The following is a 22,018-nucleotide window of genomic DNA, read 5'->3' as shown; positions in this document are numbered from 1 at the left end:
TACTGGGGGAAAATATTGGAGAAAAAAATCCCATAAGGAACACAGACACCTACAGGTTCAGGATAGAAATATGCTAAATATAGAAAGGCAATAATAAATCTCACAATATCTTAGCAAACTCACAATAAATACCTCATTCAAACAGACCAATCTTCAAATGAAATATTACTAGTGATATTACCATTGTTCCTCTTTACTACACCTTTGAAAATGTTACCCATCCTTCAAAGTCAAGTTCAAATGCTACCCGTTCTTTTAAGTCTTCCTCCAATGTTTATATTAAGTGGCTCACTTGCTATTTATCACACAGCCCCATTTAATTTTATATCTTTCTTCTGGTATTTTTTTTTAAAAATGACTTATCTATGTCTATCTTGCTCATTGGACTATAACCTCCTAGGATCGTGTTCTTCATCTTGGTTGGTCATGCCATGCCACAATTTCTAGGAAAATGTTGTACCCTGTAACAGGATACCCAACTATTGCTGAATAAATTGGAATCCTCTAAATTCATGGGAGCAGGGGAGGCTTTTTAAGAGCTCATAAAAACTGTCACCTAAATTAAGTTGGACATATTGGGAGAATAAATAAATTTAGCAACTATTATATTATGTTTTGAATACAAGTCCACAATCTCATACACAATTTGAAAATCCAAAAAGTTCTCAAAATTTAAAGTTTTGTAAGGTGGTGCCAAAGTTCATTTGGCAGCAAAATCTAATCTGAACTGTTTATTCCTCTTACATGTAAACGTTCATATGTTTTGCTGCGGAAATACTAATGTGTTTGATTATGGGGCCTCAGGACCTACTGGGGCTACTATATAATATATGATAACTACTCTATATTACCTTCCTAAAAACAAAAAAGTTGAAAATCCTGAAATACATTAAGCCCCAAGAATATCAGGGACTGTGGACCTGTAGTTAAAACAGCCATACAAGCAGAACTCCATCTAGGTATCTGATATAGCAGAGCATTAAAATGAGTATACCATGCATATCCCACTTGGTTTTCAAACCAACTCACTGGAGCTCCAAAAAAGGGATTTAAAGTTTTACTAAAAATCAAGATTCAAGTGAATTCCACTAAAATCCAACTGGGATAAATGGAAAATCACAACAAAAGGAAAGAAAGGAAAAATTTTTAACATTTTGCTTGTGCTGGGAAAACAGTTACATAAGAAATCTACTTTATATTTTAAAATTAATTTTAAGTGTCCCTGGTTAACTGATGGGTTTTACTGACTTAAAAAAAAAGACAATATGACCAACAAGTGTACATTTACTATACAACTGATTTTTTTTAAAGAACTGCCATAATGATAAATATTTTTAATTTTTTTTGGGGGGGGCATATTATTGACCGGTTGACCCAAACCCTAATTGTCCTAGTGCTCTATCTCATCAGGGTAGGGTAATCCACCTACTTTCTGGATTTCTTTCTTCCTCTATTTTGTTAGTGTTAAAAATGGAAATATCTTTTCATGTCATTAGAAAAAAATTGATGAGCATAAGCAAAGGGTTTCAATAAATAAACTTAAATTTTTCTGAGGATTTCATAGGACACAAAGTTACTCTGCCCAATTTAAAAAGTCAGATGAATGGCAAAGCAGTTAAAACTTTCACACACATTATATCCATACCAAGCACTCATCTCCATTACTTGAATAAATATCTACTGAACTACTAGCACCAGTCTGATCTTCCTTCATAAATTACTTTTCATTACTCCAAATAAAAGCATTAAACATTGATAAATTTACCCAACACACTTGGTATAACTGATACAGAATACTAACAATGCTGCAAATACCTCCCAATGATGACCAAAAAATGGAGAGTTTCTAGTAAATCTCTATAAAGAATTTTTAAATGGTGTTTTCCTAAACAGTAAGTAACCTTGCGTTTGATTGACTTCAGAGAAAATTAAACAATGTAGTTATTCAAGAGGGAGAAAGTACAAATTTTCTATTTATTTTCTCATACCTGAAGATTGACAAAATCCAGTATGTGAAGACAGCACTAAATTTTCAGTCACAGGCTTTATTTTCTGCTCATCACTGCTCCCCTCACCTACAGAATTCTGATCATCATCTCCTATATCAGAAGAAGATGAGGAAGAAATGTCAGCCTGCTTCCTTTTAGTGCTTGTTCTTAGGGAGTTTCTCATTTTCTCCTTCATATTGCCCGCCTTCTTTTTAGCTGAAGCTCTTTGTTTCTTCAGCTTTTTATTATCTTCGGAACTCTCCTCAAAATCAGAAGATGATGAGCCATTTTGTACTTCCTTGGTATTTCTCTTTGAATTTAAATTTCTTCTTTCCCTTAATTCGATTCTTTTTGGTCTCTTATCAGAAGAATCACAACCATCTTCTTTCATGGAATATTTCTCAGTATCAGATGATGAACAATCTTGTCTCTTCCTTGAACTCTTTTCAGGTAAGTTGCACCTTTTCTTCTCTCGACTGGATGTTCCATTCTTACTCCTCTTATCTTCGGAAGAATCACAACTATCTCTTTTCCCTGGTAACTTCTCAGCATTATCAGATAATTCATCCTTCTTTTTAGAAGTTTTATCTTTTATTTTTTTACTCTTCTTTTCCCCATCAGTTGTGTCATTCTTACTTTGTTTTATGCCTTTAGGAAAATGACAAATTTCTTCTCCTTCGGGTAATTTCTCAGTGCTATCAGATGATGATTCATACTGTTGTTCCATCTTAATTACTTTTTTCTTCAAGTCTGTAGTTTTCTTTTCTTTTTCTTCAGTTCCCTTTTTGCTCTGCTTGTTATCATCTTCAGAGGATTCATCACTCTGTTCTTTCTTTGGGAACTTCTCAGCAACATCAGATAAGCCACCTTGTACTTTCTTACACATTTTGGTTTTCAGATACTTACTCTTTTCTTTAGTTTCAGCAACCTTTTTGTCTTCTGGAGAATTAAAACTCTCCTCTTTCCCAGAAGAAAGCTTATCAGCACCATCTGAGGAAACACTTGGCTGCTGCTTCTTAGAGAGTCGATCTCTCAATTCCATGAGAGTCTTGTCATTATCAACTATGCCTTCTGCTGAAGAGAAATTCTGTCTCTCTTCTTTCCTTTCAGCATCATCAGATGATCCTTCCTGGGCAGTCCTCAAACTTTTCTGACCTTGATTATCCATTCCTTTTTTGCTGTGTTTTTCATCTTCAGAAGAATCATAATCTTCTTTATTTGGAACTCTTTTTGTTGTTGTTCTGGCAGTCCCGATTTTACTCATACTCTTTATCTCCTTTTCTAATTCTGAGTCATAATTAGAAGATTCAGACTGGTTTTGTCGTTTCTTTTTAGAAATTATAGACCTTTTAGCTGATTTGCCTTTTTTAATATCAAAATCTGAGCCAGAAGTAGAACTTTTTCGTTTCCTTTTTCCTTTATCATCTTTTCCTGTTTGAGTCTTTACATCATACAAAGTCTTCTCATGATTTGTATGAGGTTCATTAATATCAGTATCTGAAGAAGAACTGTGACTCATCCTGGATACTTCTTTGAGGATTGCTAGCATTTCATCAGAATCTGAATTTTGATCCACAGTCTCTGACTGCTTAGATTTAGGCAATTTATTAGGTTTAGGATTATCTATAGCACTGTCAGAAGAATTCCGCTTATCCTTTTTTCTCATTGAAACTGATAGTTTTTGTTTCTCCTTAACGGTGTCATTATTTTCTTCATCTGAATTAAATGTTGTAGGGTTGGTTTCTGTCTGTCGCCTCAAGGGTGTAGTCTTTACACGTGGGGATCTTCGAAGATCAGATTCTTCTGAAAGTAATGGAACTTCACTTTCAACCAAATGCTCATTATCATTCTTTTCCTGTTCAAGTCCACAGTTCTCCAGCTTGGGGTTCAGACAAGAACTTCTATAGCTATCTTTATCTTGTGGAACTTCCTGACAATCAGCACCTTTAATTGGGGAATTAGAAAGGGAAACAGGGGTGAGTTTAACATATAATTCTTTTGTTACTTTAGCTGTTGTTTTTGATTTAATACCTCCTCTGTTGTCTTTTGAAGTAATATTTAATTTTATAGAACTCTCCAGTTCTTGCTCAGTTCCACTGTTGCCATCTCCCTGATAATCTGCTGAACTCTGAACTTCCATAGCAGTCTCAAGATTCTCAAAAATGTCTTCTGGAACTGAGGAAGGAACAGACACAATATCCATGTCTAAGTCTTCAGAAGTGTTAGCAGGTTCATACTGAGGTTCTTCTTTTTTATCAGATTTTTTATGTTCACCACTGGGATTTTTATTTGCTCTTTGTTCCTCTACTGCAACACTCTGATCCACACGCTCACCATCTACCTGCTTTCTTGACAGTTTAGCTTCTGATTTTGAAAAATCCTTCCTTTCCAAAGCACAGGGTTTTTCCCCTTTTCGTACTTTTGTTTCAGACTTAGCATCTATGACTTTATGCTCTTTGGTATTTTTCTCTTTGTTTACAGCATCCAAAGCTCGAATCTCTGAATTCAAATCTTCTTCTAACGCAAGATGAGCTTTCTTAATATCAGCCAACACAGATTTAAAAGCCTTAAGCTGACGTAACTTTGTAGCAGAATTGATTTCTGAATTATCCGTTGCCTGCTTCAAAAACTTAACGTAACTGGAGTTCATGTTGGCAGTAGTCTCAATCAGTTTCTTTGCCTTCTTAATCATCTCCTTGGGCACAATTAGTGCTGAATAAGAGTAGGTTACAGAACCAGAACATGAATCATCTAATTTCTTTTCTTCTCCATTACAATTTGAACTGTTTTTCTTTGGAGAAAATCTGGGTGTATGGTCATATACTTTACTACTCTTTTCATTGTCAACTTTTATCTTCTTCTTATTTTGTTGCAACAACTGTTCTAAGTTTTCAAATACGCTGTTACATGCTGTGACCAAATCCAACAAAGGCTCCGGGTGACAAATGTAGCAATACCATTGGTTGTTTTCATCCATTATTGTAGACAGCTCCTTTCGACCAAGGTTGCGTAGAATGCATTTCTTGCAGAAGGCATTATGGCAAAAGTCACAACAAATCAAGTTTCCACCTTCTGCACACCATCTGAAATTATTTAAAGATTAAAATATTATTCTGAAATGAAACACATTTTAAACCTTTACAGTATTAAAGCAATTTAAAATTTCCTGGCAGCAATTTTAATAGCAAAGTAATTTTGGTCATTTACTTATTCTTTATTAGAAAATTAAAAGACATAAACCAAGGACTTCATGGAAAAGAACAACCTTTCACGAAAGATATCAATGATGATACTATAAAAAATAGATCTAGTAACAGACTATGTAAGAATTTCGCCTCAAAAAGCAGACAACACTGAATTTTAGTTCATCTTGATTTATTACCTACCTACACTGTTCATCCATTCCATCTGAGTCACGGCTAATATCATCACTCATGTAATATTTAAAGCAATTCTATTAAAAAAGAAAAGGGAAAGGGGAAATTTATTCAAAACTGTTAACATTCATAAAGGAGAAAAACTTTATTTTTTAAGTCATTAAAAAAGTACAGGGAATGTGTGTGTGTGTGTGTGTGTGTGTGTGTGTGTGTGTGTGTGTTTTAGAGAATCAAAGCGATAACACTGTATTACCCCTACGAGTACTTTCCAGACACAGGAATAGCTCAAGAAATTAATTCCTTGAAATAGATTTCCATATCATCAAGTACCACTTTTCCTTACATAAAAGTTGATAAAAGATTTTGGTAAAGCAAATTTCTGATCTCATATGACTAGCTACCAAAGATCTACATAAAAATGTATTAGATGTTGCTATTAGTTAATAATAATTTACTAGTCATCATATATAAACAGCTACTATGTATAGAGCTGAGCAACAGTATCCTACATTAACCCATATTATCTTTAAATCTCAAATACCTACTGTGCAAGGTAGGAGGTATTACAGCCCAATTTGAGAGAAAAGGCTTTGGTTCATTAATATGTAACTAAATCTCCTAAAGTTATACAACTGGAAGAGGCAAAACTGGTATTCAAATCCAAGTCTGAATGACTTTAAATTCTTTTTCACTGGGACTGGAGAAAAGGGAAGGTTCCATGCCCACTGATGAAAACTACTGATTACTGAAATGGGCTAGGCACAACAGACTGGCCCTTAAAAAAAAAAACCAATCACGTATGTAAGAAAAGAGAAAAGCAATGCACATTACAAATCCAACAATATAAAATTCAGCTGTCACAATTTAAAACTAGAAGCTACAACATGTACCCTAAACAGGCTCCTGGCTGAAATGAATTCAAGGAAAGGAGGACACAAATTACTAAAAGATGGAGTAAATTTAGTACATTTAAGGAGGTCTACATCTACCAAAAATTCATACAAGATCTAGAACTGGAATTCTAATTAAGGAAAGTCTGGTCTGCCCCTGTAATTCAAGGAGGCGTTTTATTGGGAAGCTAACTAACAAAGGATTAATTTTAGCAGTAATATGAGTTAGGGAAATGATAAACTTGATATTATAGATATTTAAAATTAATTCCAAGGTATTACTTGTAAAAAAAAGTTTACACAGACTGTTAAAACTATCTTCAATACATATGAAACATTTTTAATTCTATTATCTCCAAATTATGTCAAAACCCTGCTCCACATGGAGAGTTCAGATTTGGGTAATTAGGCTATGTAAGAGGGAATGTTGTAAAACATATATGTGCACACATATATACTCTGCAGTTTCCCAAGACACCACACTCTCCCTCACCTCTGAGCCTCTGAATACCATGTTGCCTCTAGCCTAGAATATGCTGAACCAATCCCACTTTGCCAAGCTAATTCCTATTTATATTTCAGGTACCACCTACATCATCTCCATTATAAAGCCCCCCACCACCCAACTCCAAATTACAAAAGCTTCCTGTGTGTTCCCAAAGTACACAGTAACTCCCCTATCATAGCACTTATTGGGCCTTTCATGTCTGTCTTCCCCACTACATTATATGTCCTCCAATGGCAGAGACCATTTCCGTCTTCATCACTGTGCATCAAAAGTCTGACACATGTTAAGCATTCAAATATTTGTGGAATTAATTATCAACAGATCATTACATACCTTACAAATAAGTACTTGCAGTGAAGGATGTCTATAAATGGAATCTTTTTGAAAATGATTGACCTGTTGTCCACAAGCGGTACAGCTCACAATCCCATGAAGCCCATCTTCTAGGAGAAAGGAGTGACCATTATTCACACATATACACACATACAAAAAGATATATACTTTAGTCAGCATTTCCCAACATTCGAATTGAAAATTAAATACCTCATAATCCTTGAGAAAATGACATTTTGGACACAAATACAAAGGTTAATAATTTTACAGACTTACTAAAAAAATGACAACCTTGACAAATTGCAGAGCTAATTTGCTCCCTTTTACAGATACAAACCCTGTTTCTTACAACAACTTGATATAACATGAAGAGACTCTATAAAAAAAGTTCTAAAAATAGGGGTCAAGAGCTCTTTTTCATTTTGCTACTGCTTCACAAAGAAATTCAGGATCAGTTCTTAAAGAATGGGGAAGTGAAATATATGGAATAGATTCTTTTGTAACCCTGTACTTAAGTTAGGTATGCCATAAAGTTTTTATTCTCAAAATGGAATTGTCTACACAGATCCTTTCAATATTATGTGAAAACCTGCTAACTTTATATTACCAATTTCCTTCCTAAGAGTCCCTTCAATACTATCCACAATCCCCATTAACCTGCCTTTTTTCTATGTCTATTCCATATCGGCACTGTCTATTATTTCCAAATAACGACAAATAAGATTTGCAGGTATATCTATCTTGACAGCAAAACTTCAGAATGGCTGCATTTTGACAGAGCCCCATTCCACAGTTTCTGCAGAAAAACAGATGGAAGATAACCTACACAAGAATAAAGGGGACCTCTCCTGCCTCACTCTCGTCCATAGTTCTGCACGGTGCTTCACAATCTGAGCTGAACATTAGAATCAGCCAAAGAATCTTTTAAAAACAGGGACAGCTATTCCCACCCCTAACCCACTGAATGGGGATCTCCTGGACACTTTTTTCTTTTTTAAGTTTTACAGATGACTCTGATGTGCAACCAAGACCTTGATCCAAATAAGATGGTAGATTATGATTCAAAAGAGGCCAGTGAAAATGCCTGCATTCACCAAAAAAAAAAAAAGGTGAATGACTTAAAAAAAGAAAAAAAAACTGTCTCTATCCCTAAATAAAAGACAAAACAATAAATACATTTCTCACCTTTTAATTTTCTGTTTTGTGTTTTTCTTAGTTTTAAGATCCAAAGCACCATGGACCCAAGCATTATCACAAATATCTTTATTTGCATAAGTTAAAAAAGTTTAACCAAGGTATAAGGGCACCATGATACTTTTCCAGAAAATACAGAGAATTTGAAGACCTACTATATAAGCTGCTAATATTTTCCTTTAAATCATATTCTCCTCCATTAGTTTTGATCTTGAGTATTCATATATTCTGTATTTCTTTTAACATAAATAAATATACAGTGTGCTTTTTCATGTCAAATAATGATTGCATTCATATAAACAAGGTAACAAAAAGCTAGAGTTTGAATGCTCATCCACTGTTAGATAATATTAAGTATCTTCTATGTGCTTTTGCACATATATCACTCAAGAATTTAAAAAAACTAGGTGATCCATTGGAGACTTTCTCCCATCTGTGCACAATGACTCATATAAAGGATATTCATTGCAGTGTTAATTAGCAAATTTGAAAAATCTGAAAATGAAAATTAGAAATAATTTCACATTTGGAAAATGGATAGTGGTTTACTCATACAACTAAATTCTACAGAAGAGCAAAAAGTAAAAAAACTAGATTGTACATTTACTGATATGAATAGATGTCAAAATCAATATTGGATGAGAAATGCTACAAAAGGATATATACAAGATACTACTTTGTATACTTTTAAATGAAAAATAAATGCTCTAAGAATAAAAATATGTAAAGAAAAATATAAAAACATGCATGGAAACACCACACATGCATACAAACGTCAAATAATCACAACCTGAGGTGTGAAAGGAAGGATATATAGATGAGAGTAGGACTAAACCAATTAGTTTAAGTGAGATTTTATTTAAGTGAGATCTGAAACAAATATTGTAAAATGCTCAAGTGGTACTTTAGTATACATACTTGTTTCTATGCATGCATGTTTTAAATTTTTATTTTTAGCTATGAAATATCTTCATGATTATAATATATATAGTATATAAATGGAAAAGAGGCATTTTCAATTCTGAGCTCAATACATTTTATCAGTTTTAAAGAAAGAACAAAATTATTCTGCCATATAGAAAAATTAGGTGTAAAATATGTTTTCTAACAATTAAACTAGGGAAAGGATATCAAAATAGGCTATGGTATTTAAAAAACAATGGCTCCTGAAATGATCAATATCTTTGTGTTTAATTTTGTTTCAAATCATTATAAGATTATTTTATGTATAAAGTTTACCTTCTTGACAGTTTCCTATATTAGAATTCAATTTTAGAACTAACTTTCCTAGGAAGTTTGAATATTAACTAGCAATTCAGTACCTCAGATCACTAGTTTATTCGTACATGTGTACATGAGTAAACATAGTTAAATTTCCTGTGTGATTTCCGACAGCTTAAAGATGTAGAAAATCATTAAGACAAAAATTAACATGAAAGATTTTAAGTGCTATTATATGGCTATAAACATACATTTTCCCTTAAGCACAATATAAACATTCTTACACAGAACACTCAATAAAATGTTCCAGAGACATATCAGCTCAGACCAAATACCAGCAGCATAGTAAAGTGTCACTAAAAACACCCTCCCCAATGACTGTGGTTCTTTTTTATTCTCCTTTTAGCTGTTATCCACATTTGAGACACTGACTGCTCCAGAGTCCCTCCCCAAAAGCCACCAATTAGATATTAATTTTGACACAATACACTTAGTTATCTGTCTTCCCTAGAGGACCCATAATCAGAAATAAAAAGAAGAAACTCTTACTACTGGTCCTTATCATTACCTTCTACTTGCAGATTCTCTTATTTTAAATACTACTTAGCTTTGGTGAGCTCTGTTGTTGCAATGGCAGTTTCCTTACTATGAATTAGATTCTCAATGAATCTTCCTTATGCTTGAGAGGGGTAGAACACCCCCTTGTGGACAAAAGACTAAACAACATTTCCTTGATTTTCTCTAACAATCTAATGAATTATTGAATCTGAAAACTTATATATATATATATATATATATACACACACACACATACACACATATATATACATATATGTGTATATACACATATATGTGTATATATACTATAAACACAGATATATTTTACTAGTACCATCAAGATATCACATAGCACTGAAATTAAAATCTTCACAAAATTTCACCAAGAACTATGCTATAATTTCACAATGTACATGATAAATATTTAACAGACACGCTTCCATTACACTTCTATTTAGAAACTTAGTGTCATGTTCTATCTTTTAGAGATTCATTCTTCCTACAGTAATGGATTCTGACTCTCTTAATCTGCCCAAAAAATACATACAGGTACTATTTTAAACACACACACAAACAAGTGGGACACATACTCCACTGTCGTAAATTTTTAAATGAATCCTCCTTATGCTAACTTTCTACAGATGATTAGCCAATGGTTGTGTGTATAAGTGAGGGTAGACATACAAAGGGAAAGGCAGCTCAGACAGATGGAGGGAAGGTTACTAGCTCTAGTTCCCATCTCCTTCCTACTCATCTCTGCACTGATATCCTTAGATCAATAGATCTCTGACTTGAACGCACATAAGAACAAACTGGGGCAGAGTCTTGACATCATCCTCAGAAATTCTAAATTGTTATGAGTGGAGTCAAGGGACTTGCATTTTTAATAAGCACCCCAGGTGACACTAATGCAGATGTCCATCACTCTGTGAAACAATGTTTTAGATATGTATAAAGTTACCTGAAGGCCACAGGCAAGATTTTATCCAAATCTAAAATTCTTTCGGGGTGAGAGGGAACACATGGTATTCTGGCATATAAGCATTACAGAACTAACATGTGTAAGAAGGAAATAGTAAGCTTCTTGAGATAACTTAATAGCCACTGAAGGCAAAGGCATTTTGATAAATGGTGTTTAACCTTTTCTGCTTCAGAGCTCAGAAAGAAACAGAAGTTATTTTTAAGTAGTGCTTTTAAAAAACAATGGGCAGAAAAGTGGAGGTATTTTTAGTAAGCACATCAGATTTTCCAATATGGTCATAAACAGCACTTTAAACTCATGTTTTCATTTTCACTTGTATTTACCTCCGCGTTTTTTGAGATTTTCAGTTTTCATTTTACTTCTGCTTCTAAATTCAGGCCCTTTAAAATCATCTTTGTCTTCATTCAGCACTGGCTCTGGTTGTACAATCACTGTACCTAGAATGATTTCATTTAAAAAACCATTACACATATTAAATGTGCAAGTGAAGTACAAGACTTCAGTTCAGATAAAGCCAACATTGCTGGTACATAGTTTTGTTTCTTTCAAGTTTTCAGTATTTGTATAAGGACCTCTCAAGAATAAATAAAACAGGGAAATAGTAAAAGGGCCAGGTGTCAACAGATTACTTTTTGGAATATAGTTCATAAAAATGGGGGGGGCAGTATTATGTACTGATTCATAACAGAAATGTGTGAATAAAGTATAAAGCCTTAGCCCAGTTCTGAATTTTATACTGCCTATCACAAAAGCTGTTCTGAATATGAACATCCATGCTAAGTTCCACAGTTTAAAAAAACAAAAGGATCAGAAGAGAAAATTTTAAAAAGACATCCTATTCTTCTCATAAGCCAAATCATAAATGCAGAAAAAGATTTTTAAGGGGTTGTTTTATATTGCTTTGGGGGAGGATAGTGGGGGACAATGTGAGAAGTTAATTCTGCTATTACTGCTATACCTATTCTGTGGCATTTCCCAAATAATACATCCAAGTTTCAGTACCCTGCAAAGTCCTTAAAGAGTTTTAAACAAAGACTGCCTTAAGATACTTAAGCTCAAGTGCTATGACAATAAATTGCAGAATGAGATCAATTGTTGGTCCCTATGGAAATCTTTTAGAAAGAATGTACTTTCTTAGCTGTAAAACATGTGAACTGAGGAGAGAGGTTGCTAATTTAAGTTTTCATTTTAATCTCTCAAGAGCAAATAAAGCAGGGGCATAGTAAAAAGGGTCCAGGTCTCACATTTACCTACATTGCTGGGCTTAGTAATTGGGCATTACTGACAACAATTAAGAAAGTACAGTCATCCCTCAGTATCCATGGGAGATTTGTTCCAGGACCCCTTGGATACCAAAATCCGTGGATGCTCAAGTCCCTTAAATAAAATGGCATAGTATTTGCATATATAACCTACATACATCGTCCTGTATACTTTAAATCATCTCTAGATTACTTATAATACCTAATACAATGTAAACACTATGTTAATAGTTGCCAGCCAACAACAAACTCAAGTTTTGCATTTTGGAACTTTCCAGAATTTTTTTCCCCAAATATTTCTGATCTGCAGTTGACTGAATATGCAGATGCGGAACCCACGGATACGGAGGGCCAACTGTAAAATCTGGTAGTTGTCAGGGGCTGTCTCCCTGAAACATGGGTCTATGTTATTTAGCGAGCAAGTTTTAGCAAGGTATAGCACCTACTTAAATGAACTTCTGAGTCTCTGAAAAAAGGGGGGAAATAGGGCACAGAGGATTGAGTTTTTACAAACTGGTAAATATAAATAATCTCCACACACAGAAAAAATCTTTATTCACAACAACCATTTCACATATATACTCTCAGAGAAGCCCTGGCATTTGAAAAAAGCTAAAGATTTATAGTTAACCAAAAAAAACCAGATTTCTTTCTGAAGATTCTTCTCTAAATGGAAGCAAAGCAGCAGAGTGGAAAGAACACTCACTAGCTTTGGATTCAGGCAGACCTGGGTTCAAATCTTAGCTTCTCAATTTAAAGCTGAAAAAGTTCCTTGAGCTCTGAATTTGTTCTTTCATCTCTACAAATAGAAACAGTAACTACCTTACAGCATTGTTTTGAGGATTAAATAAGTTAACTTTTTAAGAGTCTGGTACTTACACATACTCAATATAGTATGATAACAATAATTATAATCAATCAAATTTAACCTTATGAAACAGGTCTATTTTTGGTTTGGTGGGAGACAATTACACTTAGTTCAGGTTCGTAACATCCCATACTAACTCTCTTCCACAATATCATTAAAACAAAGACTGGAATTCCTAGTTCTTAGCTCACCCAGTGGCCATGATAAGGACTCCCAGTGACAACCACTGAGAATGTAATAATCCAAAGTGAGTCACTGCCTATGGGACTCAGACTCCCATGTTAGTTGTTTCTGCCGTAGGCCACCAAAACCATTACATAAAATTGTCACAGATGATTTTCAAAGCCAAGTAAATGGTAGGCCCATCAATTTTCCTTCTCTCTTCTTTCTCTCATTCATTTCTTTTCCTCATTTCATTTCTCATCTATTATAACTCCCAATTTGTCCTACTAAAGCAATGTATTATTCTCCTAACTCATCATTTTTTTAAATTTCCATAATCAAAAAATGTGTCACATAAGTAGAGAAAGAGAATAAAGTAGTAAACACTGCTGTAAATGACCTGTGAGAATAAATTTGAAAAATCTGCTAAGAGCCTTTAAACATATTATTCAATAAAGAGAAAAATCTAAACTGTTGATTTCTGAAACACTATGAAATTACCAAGACCCTTGTCATTCTCTCATCATGTAATCACACTGCTCTCAGACTTGGGCTATGAAAAGTCCAAGATTTTCATTTGGCTTCCCCCCTCCCCACCCCTGCCCAGGCCCCAATCTAATCAATGCACTTTTAATGTTAGAAATGCAACGGTTGAGAGGAAATGTAACAAGGCATTTTTAAAAAGATAATTACAAGAAATATACCTAAGTCAAATTTAATAGGTAACTTCAGCTTTGCGTCTTAGGGAATTTAAGAATGCAGTAAGACTAAACTAGACTTTAAATGTTTTCTTAAGAAGTTTTCAGAGTATTCATTATGTTTTTCTATAAAGCAAACACATTAAAATTTACTGAACCAAAACTTAATATACTAAATTTTTAAACCAACTTCCACATTCAAGTATAATTTGGAAAATAAAATCCCTTTTCTAAAACCCAATGGAAAGAGAAAATAAGTCGTCTTCTTATCAAACCTGACTGAATATTCTAAATTTTGAACCTCAGTAACACACATTATCATTACCATACTAATACATTTCCAGACCATCACTATCAAAATATTAGGTTTGGTCCTTCACACACAGCTTAAAGTAATCAAGTTCCAATTTTATAGTAATGACATTTAAAAATGCATTTCAACTTTAACTTCATATGAAAAATTAATACACTTTACCTTTTGGCAAGCTTTGCATAGTAATATCATTTTCTGAATTTTCATTAGAAGCATCTTCATTTACAGTTTCATCCAAAGGTTTTTCATCATCAGATTCTACATACTTTGTTACAATTGAAGGTTTCCTATGAGAGAATTAAGTCCACAGAATTATGGACATTTCTGCTATTGGAAAAACACCCAAGTAACATAAATAACATGTTTAGATTAAGCAGTGGCTCTTAACCAGGGATACATACCAGAATCACCTAGGGAAGCATACATCTCTATACCATATAACTGAATATTATGATTTAGTAGGTCTTGGGAGGATCAGAGCATGTGCATTCTGAAAAAGCTATGAGGAAGATTTTAAAGGGAACTCCTATTTAAGAATCACTACTTTAGGGAATAAGTTAATAACAAGCAAGCTGTGATTATTAAGAGACATTTCCACTGGTTCAAAAAAGTAAAAGTCCAATAGAATAAATTGCAAACTTCTAATACAAACTACACTCCACAGTTATATTATGCATTACATTATGCTTTGAAGTAGTTTCAGTTGTTACGTACAATTCACTTTGACAATTTAACACAGACAAGTATTTGAACCACTCTTTGATCTTCTTATAACTTCCTCATAACTATGATGGCTACCAGTCCCCATCCTAGACAATTTCATATAACCCTAAAAAACTCAGATTGCCTCATGAGGCATTCAACATTTCATTTCCCCTTTTCTCCTTGTTTTTAAAGCACATATATTATCTGACAAATTATCTACATATTGCCAGGGCCACTAATATATAATAAATCCCCTCCTGGGAAATTTTTAATTAAAATTAAAAGTCAAGTGATGGATACAAGAGATTCATTATACTATACTGCCCTTTTAAAAATATATATGTTTGTATAAAATAGTTTACTGAGAACAGAGTGCTTTAAGTTTAGAAAAAAAGATTATTCTAAGAAAAAGAAAATAAAACAACCTGAAAAAGAAAGTAACTTTTTTCCCTTCAACATCAACCAACCTCTTTGATCGTGATGATCCTGATGATTTGGATTTTTCTGAAGAGCTAGCTCCCTAAATGCGAGAAATAAATACAAAGGTGAGTAAAACTCTCAGAGAAACATCCCTACAATTAACTGTTTCCCTATACCAAGATGTCTAATATAGTGATAGAATGAGATATAATTTTTATGCCTAAAGTATTTTTCTAAAAGGAACTTCAAAAACTAATTCTAATTTACTCTCAAGTTTCCTTGATTTAAGATTAATTTTTTTCATTAAATTGTTACTGTTGAATTTTGAGGTACAGAAGATGATACACTGCTATATCATGATCTCAGCCTAAGCCAACAAAGACAAAACAAAGGTGTAGAGGTAATCAGATCCCAACAGGGGCAGAGAGTTTTAAGGATCTAAACATGTGTCACTTTCTCTATCCTAACATATGGCACAGAATACCTTCCACGATTTCCTTTGAGATACTAAATTTACCTTGGTTTTGCCAATATAATCAGTATATTTTATTGGATTCAATTTTTTACACTAGGTGGGAAGAATCCTAAAACTGTAGTGTAGGCTGGGGTATCAGGTGAAGGACCTCAGGATGGGTTCCAATAATACTGCTTAAGAGACTCTAAAATACTCAGTTTTGAGAGATCTCAGAACCATGGGGTCATGCCCATAACCACCACCTTGGGCACCACTGTTGCAATATAATAACACTCAAATACCTATCTGTTAGCAAGCCTTCAGTTGTCTGACTTTAGCTATACAGCTGAAGCAAACCACAACAATAACAAAAACAATGAACACCATCAAAAAGTGGACAACGACCCAAAATGAAGTACTGTAATAATACTTGGGTATAACAGTAAACTCAAACACATGCATGTATTAAATAAAAGCAACCTGATGACATACTCTAGTTGATTAGCATTAATTAATAAATATCTTTTAAATGCTTCAAATTATTCTTACCTCTTCCTTGCTGTTTTCCATCATATCAGAGTTATTTCCAGAACCACTGGCTTTATCTTAAAAGAGAAGAAGTAAAAACATTATTTATCTCTTTGGTGCATTATCAAATAGAACACCAATACCTACGATTCCATGAACCTATTTTTCAAACTATGTAGTATGGCAGTATTGGTAGTACTTTACTCACATTAAAATATAAGAGTTTTCTATCAACTATACTCCAATAAATTTTTTTTAAATAATATTGCTTTGGTTAAAAAAGAGTTTTCTGAGTGGCATGGACATATATACACTACCAAACGTAAAATAGCTAGTGGGAAGCAGCCACATAGCACAGGGAGATCAGCTCGGTGGTTTGTGAACACCTAGAGGGGTGGGACAGGGAGGGTGGGAGGGAGGGAGACGCAAGAGGGAAGAGATATGGGAACATATGTATACGTATAACTGATTCACTTTGTTATAAAGCAGAAACTAACACACCATTGTAAAGCAATTATACTCCAATAAAGATGTTAAAAAGAAATTCATGTAAAAAACCAAAAAAAAAGAGTTTTCTGATTAAAATCACTCTCTTTTGACACGCTAATCCCTTCTGAAACAGCATTTCTGAAAAGAGCAGTTTGTAATCAAAATATTTCCTACTGTAATTGTTCAAGGTTTTTCTCTTAGAAGAAAATTTAAGTTCCATCTTCTACTAAAAATAAAATCACATTAACTGTATTTTCCTTTACCATAAGACACTAAAAAAAGAAAAACAACTTCCTAAAGGAAGCAGAGGGAAGGAAATAATAAAGATTAGAATAGAAATTAATGAAACAGGGAATAGAAAACAATAGAGAAAAATCAACAAAACCAAAATAAGTTGTTTGGAAAAATGAATAAAACTGAAAAAAAAAACTTAGGCTAGATGGACCAAGAAAAAAAGGAGACAAGACTCAAATTACTAGAATGAAAAATTAAAGAGAGGATGCCACTACTTACCTTAAAGAAATAAAAGGATTATAAAGAAATATCATGAACAACTGTATGCCAAAAAATTAGATAACCTAAATGAAATGGACAAATTCCTAAACACACACAAACTACTGAAGTGACACAAGAATAAAGAGACAATGTGAATAGACCTATAACTGAAAAGACTGAATTGGTAATCAAAAAACTACCCACAAAGAAAAGCAAAGGTCCAGATGGTTTCACCACCAAATTACACCAAACGTTCAAAAAGAAAAAAAGCATTAACACCAATTTTTCACAAACTCTTCTAGTAAAAAAGGAGGGAACACATCCCAACTCATTCAATGAGACCAGTATCGTACCAAACCAGAAAAGATACCACAAAAAGACCAACATCACTTATGAATACAGATGTAAAAGTCCTTAATAAAATACTAGCAAACTTCAAAAGAATGAAAGACATGTCTTTCTGCTACAGACTGCGAGAAAATACTTGCAAAAGACATATCTAATAAAGAACTATTATCTAAAATATATAAAAAACCCAAAACTCAACAATAATAATATAAACAACATGATTAAAAGCAGGCAAAAGATCTGAAGACATTTTACCAAATATATGCAAATGGAAAATGAGCATATGAAAAAATGCTCCACATCATATGTCATTCGGGAATTGGAAATTTAAAAACTAAGATAACACTATATACCTATTACAATGGACAAAATGCAGAACACTGAAAACACAAAATGCTGGTAAGGATGTGAAGAAATAGGAACTCTCATTCACCGCTCAAAAAAATGCAAAATGGTCCAGCAACTTTTGGCAATATCTTACAAAATTAACCAAACTCTTACCACATGATCCAGCAATCACACTCCTTGATATTTACCCAAATAAGTTGAAAATAAAGTCCACTCAGATGGACTGCACACAGATGGTTTTAAATATTTTTACTTATATAAACACCTTCGAGTTCCGGCAGAGAGCGCGGTGAGAAGCGGATCGCGGCCTTCTAGCCCGGGGCCCTCCAGGGCCCTCCAGGCCCTCCGGCCTCTGGTCGGCAGGTGAACTGGGGGGCCCCCGGGACAAGCTCAGGCTGTGTCTTACCGAGCCCCAGAGCCCTCGCTGCAGCCGCCCACTGGCAGGGCCCGAGCCTGGAAGCAGCAACAAACTGCTCCCGCACCGCCACTTCCGCGACCTAATGGCGGCGGCCCCTCGGAGCCCAGATCCCACCCACCGCCGGGTCTCTTGACCCCACGCTGCAGGGGTTAGGCAAGCCTCCGTCACGCCACGGAGGACGTCGCGCCTTTGGGCGTTGGGCGTGGCAGGGTGAGAAAAATAGCGGCCACTGGAACACTGCGGAGGGCCATTAGAGCTTCGAGGGCCCGGGAAGGGGGCTCTATGTGGACGCCAGCTCAGCCACCCTTCGGCCTTGGAGCCCACGCATATCCGGGACCTGAGGTGACCTCTCTGCCCCAGTTGGACGAGACCTCACATCGTCCGGACAATGACAGACAAAGGCCTTAACAGGCCCGGAAGGTGAGCGGAGCCCCGGTCGACGATGGGTGGAACGTTAGCGGGTCATCGGGCAGTTGGTCATCGTTCTACCAAGACCTCGATGTCGGAAGATAGAAATGGTATTATAACGTACCACACGCGGCCAACAGGAAGTGCCAGCCATCCTTTGGGAAGATTTACTGGCCGTTTATAGAAGGCCTGTGTATATAATATGAAAAAGCTGCTCTCAACTTTCCCCCCAACCTTTGGAAAGAAAACTTTTCTCTACATATAGGCCTTCTAGATGTGAAGAGGTTGCCGACGTATTATAGAGTTAAAGTCACATGTCTTGTAAATGCCCATTTGTTTCTTTAAAAAAAAACCGTAGAAAAGAAATGTCTTCTGGAAATGACTTTTCGAAATGGAGTTGTTTGACCACCTCTAGAGGCAACATCAGGAGCCACAGAGGTCCACGTTTGTTCAGTGGGTTAGAGGACATGGAATGGAAGACGTTGAGGAGGAAGAAAAGAAGGTTCTGTGCCAGACTGGTCACAGAAAACATTTGCATATTAGAACCATTGTTTTGTGTGTGCATTTTACTCCTTACTACTGTATGTGTAGTTGACCATAAGTACTTTTTTGAAATATCTAGTCTTTCTAGATCTTCTAAAGTGCCTGATATATGTTCAAAGTAGAGGTAGTAAAAAGACATTTTGTAAATATCTTTTTGTTAAAATTCGTATGAAATGTTGTTTTGTGGGGGGAGGGGTGGCCAAACCACGTTTTTGAACAGTACGCAGTATGCACTGTGTTTGTTTGTGCACTGGTTCAAGGTCGCGGGGAGGAGAAGGAAGTGCAAAGAGCTCTGTGCCAGTGTGTTTATAGTGAGGCAAGATTAACCATTGTCTTTTTTATGTTCCTGCATTTTGTTTCACTTTGCTGTGTATATAGTGTATATAATGGACAAATGAGTCCTAATTTACAACATCTAGTCTTTCTAGATGTTAAAGACGTTGGCAGTGTATGACAAAAATAGTAAATAATACATTTTGTACATTTTGTGTTAAAATTTCTAGGAAGGATTGTCTTCTGAAAATTTGAGCATGATAGCCCTCTGGGTTGGTGGGGGGGAGAGAGAGAAGGGGGTTGGTCTTAGAATGGCTAGAATGCTGGTATTTTGAATACAGTTTCAGATTATAACTGTTACATATGTGCAGTTCATTCAGTACTGCTCTGTATATAGTGGACAAATTAAGTCCTTATTTGAAACATCTAGTCCATCTAGATGTTTACAAGTGCCCAACGTATGTTAAATGTAGAGGTAGTAAAATATCACTTTGTAAATATCTTTTTGCTAAAATTCACAGGAAGTACTGTCTTTGGGAAGTTAAACCACCTGTCTGAGCAGTATACTATTGTCTATACTTGTTCAGTGGTTTGGAGGAGGGAGGGAAAGAATTGCAAAAGGTAATATGCTAGTGTGTTCATACCAGGACATTTTCAGACAAAACCATTTTTTGTATGTTCATTTTGTTTTGCTGTGTATATAGTGTATATAATGGACAAATTGAGTCCCAGTTTTGCAACATCTAGTCTCTACATGTTAAAGGGGTTGCCAGTGTATTAGCACATTTTGTATACTTTATTGAAATTCATAGGAAAGCTTGTCTTCTGTAAATGACTTTTGGATATGAATTTGTACAGCCACCTCTAAGCATTACATATGCATGTACTTGTCCACTGGATTGGCGGTGGAGAGAAGGAAGTGAGGGAGGAAATGGTTCAGGCCAAATGGTCATATTTAGAAGATACCTCAGATTATAACCATTGTTACATGTGTGCAATTTTATTTAACAGTGCTGTGTACATAGTGGACAAGTAAGTTCTTATATGAAATATCTATTCTTTCTAGATGTTTAGAAGTGCTTGATGTATTTAAAAGTAGTTTTAGTAGAATAATGCTTCCTGTAAATAGCTTTTAAAAACTGATGGGAAACACTGTCTTTGGAAATGGAATTGTTAAACCTCCTCTCTGAACAGTATACTCTGTGCTTGTTCATTGGGTTTAGGGAGGTGGGAGGGAAGACTGCAAAAGATGTTTTGCTAGCAGGTACTAGAACATTTCAACTTATCCATTGCTCTGTATGTTACATGCATTTTGTTTAACTTTACTGTATATATTTTGTATATACTGGACCAATGGGTCCCAATTTTATAATATCTAGTCTCTAGATATTAAAGAGGTTGCCAATGTATGACAAAAGTAGAGTTAGTAAACTAACACATTTTGTACACTTTGTGTTAAAATTCATTGAAAGGCCGTCTTCATTGAATTCATTGAAAAGGGCCTTTGTAAGTGAAATTGTAAATCACATCTAAGTGACACCTGTGCCTGTACTTGCCCAATGTTGGATGGATGGCAGAAAGGAGGTACTGGGAGAAATGAAGTGTTCTAGATTAGAATGTTCCTATGTAGAAGACACTTTCAGACCTAACCATTGTTACATGTGTGTAGTTTATTCAACACTACTGTGTATATAGTGGACAAACTTTAGTCCTTATTTGAAACATCTAGTCTTTCTAGATGTTTAGAAGTGCACAAAGTATGTTAAAAGTATAGGTAGTGAAGTAACATATTTTGTAGATATATCCTTTTGTTAAATTCATATGAAATACTGTCTTTTAGAAATGGAGTGATCAAAATGATCAAACCACATCTCTGAGCAGTACACATTATTTTATTTGTGCTGGTTCAGGGAGAAAGAAGAAAGTGTAAAGGGCTTTATACCAAGACTAAACATTGTCTGGTGTGTCTCTGCATTTTGTTTTACTTGGCTGTGTACATAGTGTACATAAAGGACAGAGGGTCCAAATTTACAACATCTAGTCTTCCTAGATGTTAAAGAGGTTGCCAGTGTATGACAAAAATAGCCGATAAATACATTGTGTACACTTCGTGTTAAAATTCATAGGAAAGACTTCTGAAAACAACTGGAGGAAGTAAAATTGTTAAAATCCCCTCTAAGCATTACAGTTGCTTATTATTCTTGTCCACTGGGTTGATAGAGATGAGAAGGGGAA

The 22,018-nt window shown here is 34.9% G+C and overlaps 1 protein-coding gene across 1 annotated transcript in view; it reads right to left on the bottom strand.

Annotated features, from left to right (window-relative positions):
- ATRX (ATRX chromatin remodeler) overlaps positions 1-22,018 on the bottom strand; it is a 256,836-nt gene that overhangs the window by 165,841 nt on the left and 68,977 nt on the right. The window contains exons 5-11 of the mRNA XM_060137872.1: positions 16,483-16,538; positions 15,527-15,579; positions 14,517-14,641; positions 11,375-11,488; positions 7,097-7,206; positions 5,375-5,442; positions 1,989-5,071 (exon numbers count right to left, since the gene is read on the bottom strand). Of these exons, the coding sequence (XP_059993855.1) occupies positions 1,989-5,071; positions 5,375-5,442; positions 7,097-7,206; positions 11,375-11,488; positions 14,517-14,641; positions 15,527-15,579; positions 16,483-16,538 (3,609 nt within the window). The remainder of the gene's footprint in view (positions 1-1,988; positions 5,072-5,374; positions 5,443-7,096; positions 7,207-11,374; positions 11,489-14,516; positions 14,642-15,526; positions 15,580-16,482; positions 16,539-22,018) is intronic.

Source organism: Lagenorhynchus albirostris, chromosome X (assembly GCF_949774975.1).
Source record: "Lagenorhynchus albirostris chromosome X, mLagAlb1.1, whole genome shotgun sequence".
Lineage (NCBI taxonomy): Eukaryota > Metazoa > Chordata > Mammalia > Artiodactyla > Delphinidae > Lagenorhynchus > Lagenorhynchus albirostris.
The sequence above is the reverse complement of the archived record's forward strand: the minus strand, read 5'-3'. Positions and strand labels throughout refer to the sequence as shown.